Source organism: Betta splendens, chromosome 9 (assembly GCF_900634795.4).
Source record: "Betta splendens chromosome 9, fBetSpl5.4, whole genome shotgun sequence".
NCBI classification, from domain to species: domain Eukaryota; kingdom Metazoa; phylum Chordata; class Actinopteri; order Anabantiformes; family Osphronemidae; genus Betta; species Betta splendens.
The window spans coordinates 28,301,622-28,314,706 of NC_040889.2; the positions used below are offsets into that span (position 1 = coordinate 28,301,622).

At 46.8% G+C, this 13,085-nt stretch overlaps 1 protein-coding gene across 2 annotated transcripts in view; it reads left to right on the plus strand.

The window, feature by feature from the left end:
- Positions 1-10,257, plus strand: part of dapk1 (death-associated protein kinase 1) — a 43,530-nt gene extending 33,273 nt beyond the window's left edge. For both annotated transcript variants that reach the window (XM_029161678.3, XM_029161679.3), the window contains exons 19-26: positions 1,922-1,999; positions 3,159-3,375; positions 4,808-4,993; positions 5,073-5,270; positions 5,371-5,509; positions 5,711-5,831; positions 5,974-6,162; positions 6,545-10,257. In XM_029161678.3, coding sequence (XP_029017511.1) covers positions 1,922-1,999; positions 3,159-3,375; positions 4,808-4,993; positions 5,073-5,270; positions 5,371-5,509; positions 5,711-5,831; positions 5,974-6,162; positions 6,545-7,840 — 2,424 coding nt within the window. In that variant the 3' untranslated portion in view covers positions 7,841-10,257. The remainder of the gene's footprint in view (positions 1-1,921; positions 2,000-3,158; positions 3,376-4,807; positions 4,994-5,072; positions 5,271-5,370; positions 5,510-5,710; positions 5,832-5,973; positions 6,163-6,544) is intronic.
- Positions 10,258-13,085: the final 2,828 nt, after the last annotated feature.

A 13,085-nucleotide genomic window follows, 5' to 3' on the forward strand; every position in this document is an offset into this window, starting at 1 on the left:
CAAACACGTTCCTAATACAAGTAGAAATGCTGATGGCAGCTTTTGAGCTGAAAGTATTTAATATGCAGAAATGCATTTAAGGCATTTAAAGCTTCCCCCTGATACTGAGCTGAGCCACTTCTGTTTCTACAGCTGAGGCCTCTGTAGGTTTAAAGCTTAAAAGCCGTAATGTTTCACTATAAAAGTGATTTAGCCTTTCCACCTTGATATTTAGCTTAAAGTGTTTTATCCCTTCTACCATCTGCGTCTGCCTGTTTTATCACAGCTTTAAAGCTCTTTGTTTTTTTCATACTGGAATTCATCTTTATATTTGATATGCTCTTGGGAAGGTGGGATTTCCATAGGGAGCACATGCTGACGAGGTGCAAAGATTCACAGAGCAGATTTAGTCATTTTGTCTGGATGTGAGTGTGTGTGACCTCAGAGAATTTGAGCTGTTTCAAACCTCTGCACGTTTGGCTGATATCAAATGGTGACACTTTTAGGAGGCATCAGCGTCCAACACTGAGTATTTTTAATAAAAGAATCAGTTCTGTGCTTTGGTGCTGGCTGCATTAGTGCAGAAACTGGACCTGTATTATTTGCTCCAGGTGCCTTTTACTCTGTGGAGCCGAGGGCATTAATCCCACGGTGATCTCCCGGCGTCCTCTGCCTTTGGCAGCATGTGGAGCCCGTCACACGAGTCAGGTCTTGTGTTGTCAGGAGTGTTTTGTGGAATATATTGCAATTGTGCACCACATTTAACATTTAAATAAGATTGTGCTAAGATTCAAAGACATAATCAAACAATCATACAGCTATGATGAGCTCTGCTGCCAAGCGTCCCGCACTGAGACTCCTTTTTCTCTCCGCATGCTCTAGCTGTTAATATTACATGCCAGCTGATGTGCTATGCATGTTTAATCCAGAAAGCACATATTGAGATGTATAATTCATTGTCCAGTGGCCAGCTGCCACTGAGGAAGAAGAATAAACTGGAAGCTCAGATTCTGTGGTTTGACTCTCCAAAGTTCCTTGTGACATAGGATCACATGCCTCCATTGACTCTTGTTTTTAGACCGGCTCAAACAACTCTGATCTGTTTCAGCAGATAATCTAAAATGAGATACAGAAGAAGATCCAAGGTTCTCATTATTTTGCAGCACACATAAGGGTTTTGCTCTTATAATAACCTAATTGTCCATTTTTGGTTCAGCTGCACTTTAATTCACATCTTTGACATTTTGCTAAAGCAAACCGTCCTCTTATCATATTATGTGACCTTCTCAGGGAGGCGGAACATGAAAACTAAGAGGCAGATAAAGCTACAGAGCATATTAACAAGGCATATTGAAAAGGCAAGTATTTCTAATAAAATAATTAGCGTAGTTTCATAACAAACCCCCTTGATGGCCGTGTAGGCGTTTCAGGCTGTCGAGGCAGTTTCTCCCTGTGGAGTAGCAGCCAGAGCCGGACAGTGACAGATGGCCGAGTTAGTGAAAGAGACGTGAAACCTGTCAGGACTGTGGTGTTTCTGTGTCAGTGTGTTGAGGGAGAGGAGGGAGAAGTGAAATGTAGCTCTAGAGACCTGAACTAGTGGAAGCAGCCGAGGGTCTGCAGCGCTTCCATGAGCAGTCACTGGGCATCAGACCAAGGCCAGTTCACTGGTGTTACTGGTGTTACTGGTGTTAGCCTTTGAAACGGGGTCTGGGCTGAAAAAGAGTTAGATGCTGCTTTCTCCTTCATCACACAAAATAACTGATTCATCATCAGCTGTACTTGGTTCAGGAAAGAGGAATCCTAACGGGCTGATGTGTGGTGCAATTTGTTCTGGAGCAACAGAAAGTGTTCGGCGGTTTGTTGACAATTCATCAGAGCCAAATTTAAACAGACATCTGCAGGGTTTCTCGTGCATTAATGCCTGTTTTCTTCTCTCTCTCAGGAGGGGAAGTCTGTGGAGGACCTGGCTTCCGCTAATCGCCATGAACCTGTGGTTTCTCTGTTGGCCAAGCTGAAAAAGGTAAATGTGAGGCACAGCTCTGTGGGTGTAAGAGTGGAGGTTGCCGTCAGGTGTTTTAGGTTGATCTCCTCATTGCTGCATCCCTTTAATGTTATAATGGGACAAGAGCTGCGTGATGCACCAGCACATCTAACAACACTCCTCACACGTGGCCTGTTTCACAGCTGAGGTGTGGACAGGAAGACGTTTTCCATAGGAATGTGTTAGATTTGAGCATCACACTATTTGTAGACTTGGTGACATCCTGTAATCAACACGTACAGGTGGAAATGGATGAATCCAAAAGGTTTACATCTCAATTAGCTCCTCTGTGTTTTAACTTTAAGCTGCCGTTGTCTGTCATTTGGAAAAGCTTCCAGCACATTACAAATATTAAACACAGCATCTTATGCAAAGATATAATTAGTGGGTTGTTTGGTGTGTTGCTTGGTTGTAATTAGTTTAATTAGCCTGACAGGACTCATTGCACCGTGATCAGAGCTGAAGCCCTTTAAGCTCAGTCCAGTAACCACAACTCTTTTACCTACAGCTAAATGTTCCCACTTCTCGTCTAATCCATTTTTCCAAAAACCCGCTGAGATTCAGTTCAGAGCGTGAAAACATGAAAGCGGTAACTGTGAAAACAGTCATGGTCTGCATATGCTGGGCTAATTTAAGACACTGTGGCACATTTGAAAGACGGGCCGACTTCACAGAGAAGGAGATGGACCTGTCCTTCTGCAAGTTCAACAAACTCATTTCAATATGAGGAGCATTGTGCTGTGTTCAGATGTGAATCACACTTATTGAGATTAGAAACTTTTATTTATTGAATGTATTAACATAACCCACGTGGGAGGATGGAGTGCTTTCACCTCCTACATAACCACTCACTGCCACAGAAGAGGCAGCCGTCCCTGTGAATGTAGTGGAGTGTGTTTACCCTGCTTTGTTGTGGAGAGACATGGTTAGATGAGCGGGTGGATTCATTGTCGTTGGGCTGATTGTGCTTTATGTCCTGTACTCTAGAGTGCTACTGAAATGCTGACACATGTTTTCACGGGCTCCTTGAACAGGAAACACGGGACTGTGTCAGACGACCGATAACGATGCCTCTCAGTGTGACGTGAACGCTCAGGGCCTCTTAAATAAACCCTTGTCCTCCTGTTTTCTTTGTCAGGACAACCACAAACTGAGCTACATCCAGCAGCTGCGGCCGACCCAGAGCGTCCAGCCCAGGATCAAGCTGAAGCTGTTCGGACACTCGGGAGCCGGGAAGAGCTCGCTGCTGGAGTCGCTGAAATGTGGGATCCTGCGCAGCTTCTTCAGGAGGAGGAGGACGCGCATGACCAATGCGGCCCGTCACCCCAACTCCCCCGTCAACTCCAAGCCAGCAGGTGTGGGGGGGGGGGGGGTTCTGACCCGATGGAGGCGCTGGTTCTGTTTCAGCGCGTACGCAGCCTGATCCATGCAGCATGATTCATGTACAGACTGAAGAGTGGTGGCATCACAAGGACGGATCAGGAGCAAATCATCACTCACTGAATCACAATCAATCAATGTATTTGCATCAGTTAAGGTCATTCGGTCCAAACACAAACCCCTTCTTCTTTAAACTCTAGTTGTGGCCACAGCGACAGGTCTGTGGTGAAAACAATCCACCACCGTCTGATTCCCTCAGTCACGCAGACGTCGGGCTTTAACGGCTGTGGCCGCCCTCTCACCTCCCTCACATTTCCCATTGTGCCTGTGTGTTTTGCAGCACACAGGGCCATTACCTCCCAGACAGACTTGATACTCTCCCAGATAATGGTCAGCTCCGTGAAGCCTATAGAGTTACCAATCCCATCCTGTATACTATCTGGAAATCTGTGGCTTTCTGTCGGAGCTCAGTGGGCGTTGAAAAGGCTTTTTGCTTTCAATTGTAGCTTCAGTAACAGTTGTAGCTGCAGAAACAGGCGACACGGGTCCACGCCGACACACAGCAGCCGATCGGACCACGTGTTTGTTTTTTCATAAAAACCCTAACATTTCTAACAAAGCTGTCTTTGCTGAGCACAGATTACTGGCTCCTCAGGTTCTTCATGCTTCAGCTATTTTAGACAAACTAATTTTCTTTTATTGATCCACTTGAGCCTTTTGTCGAACAGCTCAGAGCAGCACTGAAGACTTTTCTGAATCACACTTTGTGGTAAACACAAACACTGATGGAGGAGAAATGTGTAGCAGCTCCACATCCAGTTCAAAAGCAGCTTTGACCAACTTCATTTTTTTATGAACCATAGCAGAGAACATTTGGTGGGAGGGTTTTTTTAGTCCAGCATCTGTCTCAGTGTGGTCACAAAAAACAAATGACAGGAACCTAAACTACACACCAACATTCCCTCTCAGATCAGATCCCCACAGGTTCCTCATGTTTTCTTTGCCTTTCACTGCCAGGATCATTACATCTCCACAGTTCTAGGTTCATCATTTGTCTGAAGCCCTGATCACGTGAATGAGTGTGAGACAAAAAACTAAAATCTGCAGTCAAGAAATGTTTTTAAATGTGGTTCCAAACCAAAGAAAACAAACTGTAGGTGTGGTCCTGCAGAGTTTTAGGGAAACCTGTGACAGTGGATTTATATGTGACATCATAGCGCCCTCGTGTGTTGGCAAAAGTGTAATTACAGGCCAGAATAAAACAGGCTTTTAATGCATTTCAATTAAATTTCCACAAATCTAAACCAATAAGATGAAATGTCAAATATATTAATAATAACATGTTGAATTCATTGTTTTTAACCGTGAGTCCTTTGGTTCTTTAATAGTTCTCTCTCTCTGTCTTAGTGTCTGTGAGTATTTCCAACCTGTATCCGGGCTGTGAGAACGTGAGCGTGCGCAGTCGCAGCATGATGTTCGAGCCCAGCCTCACTAAAGGCGTCCTGGAGGTCTTCTCCCCCGTCCACAGCGCTCTGTCCACGGCTGACGAACAGGCCACGAAGGCCATCGACATCCAGCACGCCAGCATCCACGGTCAGAAGCCGCCTGTTTAGTGCTTCGCGCTTCCAAGCTGTCCCACACTTCAGCTCTTTGTTGCCTTTCGCCCTCTCAGGCGTGGGGGATTTCAGCGTGTGGGAGTTTTCGGGGAACCCCGTCTACTACTGCTCCTACGACTACTTCGCCGCCAACGACATCACCGCCATCCACGTGGTCCTGTTCAGCCTGGAGGAGCCGTATGAGACGCAGCTGGGACACATCACCTACTGGCTGAACCTCCTGAAGGCGCTCACGCTGCCGCAGGACAACATCGGTGAGGAGACCACAAGTCACACGACAAAGGCGTAGTCGTAGTCAGCAACTGTTGGGGCCGTGCTCTCTCCTGACCTGTTGCTTTTCCGCTCCGTCTCCAGCTTTCGGAGGTCGGATCCAGCAGCCTCTCGTGGTCGTCCTGGTGGCGACGCACGCTGACCTCGCTGACGTGCCCAGAGCTTTCTCTGGAGAGTTCAGCTACGACAAGGAGAGGGCGCTTCTCAAGGAAGTCAGGAACAGGTTGGATTCTACATAGAATTGTTGGTGAATGCTGTTGAAAATGTCTCCATGAGAACAGTCAGGTGTTTGGTATCTGACCCTAAAATTTGTCCTCACTGCAGCAGGTGAACTTCTGTCTCCAGAATTCCATCGTATTGAACCTGTTACTTTACATGGTGCTACTTTATATATATTTATCTTAATACAAACCGTGTTTTTTAGGTTTGGGAACGATCTGCAGGTCAGTGACAAGCTGTTTGTGATGGACGCTGGAGCCTCAAACTCAAAAGACATGAAGCTGCTGAGGAGCCACCTGCAGGAGCTTCGGTCCAACATCATTACTGTGAGCTCACCTCAGTGAACATCTCTCCTCATTCCTCGTTTAACCTCATCATGATCACCTATAATGATGATAATAATAGACATAGTCATTGCCGATTAAAGAAGAAATGATAACGCGTGGTGAACCTGCTTGCCTTTGGCAGAGGTGCAGCCCCATGACGCTGCTGTCAGAGCGCCTGCTCAACATCCTCCCCACCTGGAGGAAGATGAGTGGACCCAACCAGCTGATGTCGTGGCAGCAGTTTGTCAGCGACGTCCAGGAGCACATCAACCCTCTGGTCAGCCAGGATCACCTGCGCACGCTGGCCCTGCAGCTTCACAGCATGGGGGAGGTGCGTTAAAGCCAGAGGGCAGCGCGTGAACATGCACTTAGAATCAGAATGGAAACAAACCCAAATCATTTATTGTGACTATTATTAACAAAGCTCTTTCCAGTGAACCGTTGTGATACATTTAATCACATGTTTCTCCCACTTTTCATTCAAATTCAGACCACCAGCACAGGAAATGCATCTTCTCGTCTGCCACTAGGTGTCACTGCTGCTACTGAATTAATACAAACTCAGCCTTTTTGTTCCTCAGCGTTGCTCTGCAGCAGGAAAAACCTGTTGAGGAAAGCGTGTTCTGTCTCAGATTAGGTTTGCTCATGTCTCACTTTTGCAACATTCTGCTCACATTCCCCTTCATCTGCTCTGTTTCCCTCCTCCTCCACAGATTAACATCATGCAGAGTGAGACGGTTCAGGACGTGGTTCTGTTGGAGCCTCGCTGGCTCTGCAGCAACATCCTGGGCAAGCTGCTGTCAGTGGAGACGCCCAAAGCCATCCACCACTACAGGGGCCGCTACAGGACGGAGGAGGTGCAGGCCTTGGCCCCCGAAAGCGACGTGGACGAGCTTCTGCAGATTCTGGACGCCATGGACGTCTGCGCGCGCGACCTCACCAACCCCTCCATGGTGGACGTTCCCGCGCTCATCAAGACCAACGGCCTCCACCGCTCCTGGACTGAGGACGAGGAGGAGGAGTCGCTGATCTACGGTGGGGTACGGCTCGTCCCTGCCGAGCACCTCACCCCCTTCCCCTGTGGCCTGTTTCACAAGCTGCAGGTGAACCTATGTCGCTGGAGCCACCAGCAGAAGCCCGAGGAGGAGGGCGGGGACGACGTCGACGGGGACATCCACCTGTGGACCAACGGGGCCAAGGTGAGCCAGGGGGGAGTGGAGGCCATGATCCTGCTGGTCAACCACGCGCAGGGGGTGGAGATCCAGGTGCGTGGGCACGACTCGGAGCGGGCCAAGTGCTACACCCTGCTGGACACCATCTGCAGCATCACGGAGAACCTGCTGTCGTCCACCCTGCCCGGACTGCTCACAGCCAAATACTGTCTGAGTCCTCAGCAGCTGCGGGAGCACCACGCCCCCATCATGATCTACCAACCCAAAGATTTCTTCCGGGCCCAAATCCAGCGGGAAACCTCGCTCACCAACACCATGGGCGGCTACCGGGAGAGCTTCAGCAGCATCCTGGCCTTCGGCTGCGCTGAGGTTTACCAGCAGGGGATTCTGGGAACAGACGTCCACATATCAGACGTCCCCCTGTTGGCTCGTAGGAAGCTCTGCCGTTTGCTGGATCCCCCTGACGCTCTGGGGAAAGACTGGTGCCTGCTGGCCATGAACCTGGGCCTTACAGACTTGGTGGCCAAGCACAGCAACGGGACCCCAAACGGCACCGCTGAGCTGGACTCGGACACAGACGCCCGGCGGGCGGCGCTGCCGCCCAGCCCCACGGCGGCGCTGCTGCGGGAGTGGAGCGGGCGGCCCGGCAGCACGGTGGGGGTCCTGATGACCAAGCTGAGGGAGCTGGGCCGCCGAGACGCGGCCGACTTCCTCCTCAAGGCGTCCCCCGTTTTTAAGGTCAGCATGGAGGCGGTGGGAGGAGCCGCCAGCAGCCACCCCCCCACCTGCAACGGGGGCACGTCGTACAACTCCATCAGCTCCGTCATATCCCGCTGAACTGAACAGGGTCGGCTGCTTCCCGTCCAGCGCCAGACGTGTGGTCTGATTGGGACGTGTGTGTGTGTGTGTGTGTGTGTGTCTGTGTGTCTGTGTGTCTGTGTGTCTGTGTCTGTGTGTGTGTGTGTGTGTGTGTGTGTGTGTGTGTGTGTGTGTGTGTGTGTGTGTGTGTGTGTGAGAATAAGGATGAAGTGCAATCGTTACCAGTGTCCAGCTGCTCGCTCTTTAATCACAGTTGACATATAGACCAGATGTTGTGTTGTGCTGTCCACCTGTGCAGCTGACTTTTCCCTTCTTGGTGAATGTTGTGATAGAACTGAACCCAATCTCCAAAGAGGAACCTGTGCTTCTCGTCTGCTCTGGACTTCATTGTGCTGCTTTCTATTTTCCCCACTCAGTCTCACTCCTGTTACAGCGAAGCTTTTTAAGAAGGAAAGGTGTTTGATGACTCCTCGTGTTTGGACCTTTTTGAAATTTACAAACAAACTAAGGACTTGGTTCTATCTGTGCACCTGTAGGACTCTGGTTATTGTTCCATCCATTAGAGTTCAATTTGATCATCTCTCCCTTTTTGCTCCTGTTTACCGGACATTCGGCCTTTCACCTTAGTGTTTCATGAATCAACAGCATTTTTTCAGAGTGCCTTTGTGGCCTTCTACCTCCCTAGAGAGCACAAACAGTCTTGTTTCCAAACCTTTGAAGAACTGTGCCTTGTTCACATGAATAGTAAAATGATTTTCAGTCGAGCTCAGAGCAGCAACCAGCAACAAACAGGAAAGTCAGAAAAAACAAGCTCGACTCATTTTACAAGTTTTGAGTTTAAAATTTTGGGCAAACAAAAGCTTAACACATCTGAAATCAGATCACTGGACTCCTGATGCGTTCTTAATGCCTGGAGACCAAACCTTGGGTCTTCTCTCATATCGTGGGGTTGATGTAATGTCATGAGGCGCCTGTAGATGCCGTTGGAGTGTGAATTTTTCCTTCAGCCAATTGCAAATAATCTAAGGGTGTAATGTTGACTGACAGACAGAAAATCTACCTGGGTACAAACGAGAGCCTAAATTACTGTTGTAGTTATTTAATAATGGATAAATATCCAGAAATGAAATCACTGCAGTATTACTGGTTCCTTTTTTTTGCTGAACCATTTGTTGTGACTGGTGTTTTCCTTGTAAGACCTGTATCATAAGATGCTAAAGCTGCTGCAACAGTTCAGCCCGGTTTTACTCGCTAAGCAGTTACCTATTACCTGTCCTGAACCCAGAACACAGAGCTCAACACCTTTTGAGCTCAGTTAGTCATTTTGCATCTCTGCCTGACCTGCTGTGTGTTGATTATAAAACACTGCAGGTTAATCTGACAGGAAGTTGGAATGAAGTGAATACTGTCCCCAGTTCCCCGGTGATGAGCACGTTGCCTCCAGCAAACCTCCAGGATGAACCCACCGGTCCTTGGAACCTGTACAATAACTATGAACTCTAAATGTTTTTACCATTAGCACGTGCGCTGAAAGGGACCCGACCTGTTGAGTGATGACGCTGATGCTGCTCAGTCCTGCACAGTCCTTGAAACAACATACAGACGGATGAGTTTTCTGACAGCTCCTTCTTGCGTTCCAGCCTGCGCTGCAGCTTTTTAATGCTTCCTTTGCAGCTTTTCTGCGTCGCGGCCAGAGTGGGACGTGCGTCTCTCGTGTCGCTGCCTCGCGTGGCTTCTCGCCTCCTTTCACTTTGTCTTTCGATAACCTGCTCGCTCAGCAGAAGCAGAGAAGGTGTTCAGACGTTGTTGTTAGTGGAGTTGAACAAAAGGCCAAAGGCGTCTGGAGGAACAAAGTGAAAACGTGTTTCTGTCACCAGTGTTAACGTGAAATAAAACCTTCTTCTTCTCTAAGTTGCCAGTGGACACAGCAAACGTTCAGCCGAGGCCTGTTTCCTCCTCTTCACTCATCTTTTCAACCAGGCAACATGAATGTGCTCCAGGTCGTTCCTAAAAAGAAACAAGACTCATTTAAAAATCATGAAATAATTCAACTGCTAGAAATATTTTTATTCTCTCATTTTATTCCAGGGTTTTCTCTCATTTTTAATTGTTCATGTGATATTTTTGTCCATTCACGAGCTGAGGAGACATTTGAGAAACAGAAGGAAATGTGTTTTTGAAGAGTCACTTTTTTATATAAAGGTTCAGAATCATTAGGAAATAATCAAGGTGGATTTTAAGTTTCTTCCTGTACGTTTGTTTGAAGAGATGAACCCGACCCCACTTTTCGCTCAGAGACTCCGGTCTGATCGCCACGTTGCACAAGTCTTATTGTTGCTATTTATGTTACAGTACATTCTTGCATGTCCTGGAATGTTCTTAGTTCTTCTGACACTTTATAGTGTAACACATTTTATAATAAATTCTTTACCTAAGTCATTGTGTGTGTGTTTTAGACGTGGAAGTGGGAACACGACGCTTGTATCTTTTTCAATTTTTCTTCACAATGTTGACATTGGCTGAAACTACAGAATCTGAAGAAGTGCTTTGAAAAAAGCTTTTTTGCAGCTTAATTCAGCTTCAAGGGGTTAAAACACTTCCTGCAGCTGCTGAATTCCAGGCTGAGTTATTTCCACTTGTTCGGGTTCATTGTGCTGCTTCAGCTGCAGGGTCGTCTGCTCTGTCACAGGCTCACGTGATCGGTCTGCTGCTCCGGCTGCGTCTCAACCTGCCCCGACTGCTCCCCCGCTTCTGTGCTCACAGGTGAATGAAGAAGGTGAAGCTTTGCCCATTAGTCTCAGTGGCAGCGCGGAACTGACTCACACATCGTTTAATTTTTTGGTCTGCGTGTAGTGACTGTCAGCAGCTACTGAGCAGCATCGTGGCTTGGATAATAACGTAAAAACCAAAATGACCTCACAAACGTACGCTACATTCCATACGGTGATCATGGGATCAGAGCCTATGGACAGACAGGCTCCGTCTCATTCTCTACCTACAACAAGAGGTGTTTGCAACAAAGGGCCTTCACGAGAAAAGCATGAACTTCCTCATTGCAGGAAATATTAAGAGCAAAGGTAATATGCTACAGAGAATGTAAAGACGCAGTAAGTTTCCCTATGTTGCCAGTTTGGTTTCCTGTAAATAAGGAGCTTCAGGCTCCAGCATCGTTTGCTGCAGACGTGGCGTTGGTACCTGAGCTCCCTGCTCAATACGTTTATCAAACGATTCAATGGAGACCGACCAGCACACAGTGGGACTGACCCTGGACCAGTTCAGATCTGCAGCAGCTGATAACGCCCTCAGCCCATTTCTTGACTGATTATGGTCTGAATAATGGAGCACGTTTAGCATATAGACATGTGACCTGCCAGCTGTTCGCAGTGTCATCAAGCTAAAGTTCGTGGGGTTAATTAAGACGTCACTGACCTCAGGTAAACAGCCCAGTCTGTGGCATCAAGCATGTTTGTGCTGCAGCTACAGAGTCAACAAAAACAGGGAAGCATCCCTTATCCAGACCTGTTGGATCTGTTATTGAGTGTTGGCTCAACGGTTGGTGCTTTGGTGATAATGATTAAAAATACATCACGTAAATTAAGCTGATGAGTATTTAACTGACAATGGGACATTTTGCTTCTAAAACCTTTCCGTCTGACTCTTTTGTTTAAGCCACAGTGAGGAGGGAAAGCAACAGATCAGTGAGATGACATTTACTGAGACGTGCGTGTGGTAACTGGCCATAGACAATGTGTCAGTCAATCTTTGTCATGTGCTTCTGTGCTTGAGCAACAGCACAGTCATTTATCAGCTGCTCAGGAGAGTTGACTTTCTGGTTTGTGACACGGCAGAGAAATGGAGAATGTTCAGCAGAATGCTTATTCATAGTTACAGCAGGAAAATATGGCGAGGTCAGACGTCCTGCATGTGACATGATAGTCATTATATATATATATATATATACATATATATATATATATATATGTATATATATATATATATATACATACATACATACCTCGGATCTGGTGGGAACAGTGAACTTTATTTAATGTAGATGATAGATTCCAAATTTTTAGAGTATGACATTCAAATATGCACCAAAAAAGGTGGAAATCAAAGGCTGGGATAGTAAGTGGTGCTAAGGAGGAGCTGCACGAACATTCTGCTACCTGGACACTTGTATAATACAGAGTTTTGTCGCTGGACCTGCAGATGCGTCAACGACTCTTCCTTTTCAGTGTTTCACAGTCTTATCAGTCACATGACCGTCAACCTTGATTAACTCATTCTGGTGCCAGCAGTTCCTGGAAGTAGTAAAAGCCTCCCACTGCTCCGTGGCTGGTGAATCAAAGGGTCACCTGATTAAAGTCACTGTATGCAAATGCAGAGCTGTCAATCAAACACAGTTGGAGGCATCGCACCAGAAACTCTCAAACTGATTGATTCTCTCCCTTTCATCAGTTTCTTGAATGTATCTTCATCAGGGATGTTTCACATCACAGTACTGCAGTTCTGTGAACCCAGCTTTCACTCTGTCTACAGTGTAAACTAAAAACAAACATTCTCATGTGGGTCCTTTTCTCTCCACAGTAATCTTGAGGAAGTACAGTAAAGTACAGTTTCATTTCAGCTAAACAGGTAAAATCCACCTTTACTCAAATGTGTATGTTTTTCTTTTGCAGGTTAGATTTGTTGTAACTTCTATTAGTTAGAAGTTAGTTAGTTAGTTAGTTAGTTATTGTCCTTCCACCTATTTTAATGCCCCTCATTCTACAAACGCAACTTAACCTGAGTTCCTGTCATTGAGCAGCTGGTGATGACAATAAAGAGCCAAATCTCTACAGGAATTCATTTTTAAAGTTCATACCATGTATCTGATCAACATTTATGCATAAGAAAAACCAAAGAAAGTCCAAAGCATTGTTTCCTCTGTGGCTCTTCACATGTCACACATACATACTGTGGCCAAGTATCAGCTGCTCATGGGTGGAGCTAATGTCACAATGTCAGATAGTCCTGCTTGTGTTCATATGCAAACTGATGCACATTTGGTGAGTTCACTCCTGAAGCAACGTTTCTGTATGATGCAGCTGGACGGGGAACTGCCTGTTTTTGCCTCTAATCAATAAAGAACTTTATAAGAAGCACAAATAGGAGCTGATGAGTAAGACTGAACCGGAACCAGGCGTCCTGCATGGTTACGGAGTTAAAGCAGGTCTTTACAGCACCAAGGAGATCATAAACTAGTAAAATGTGTCATAAA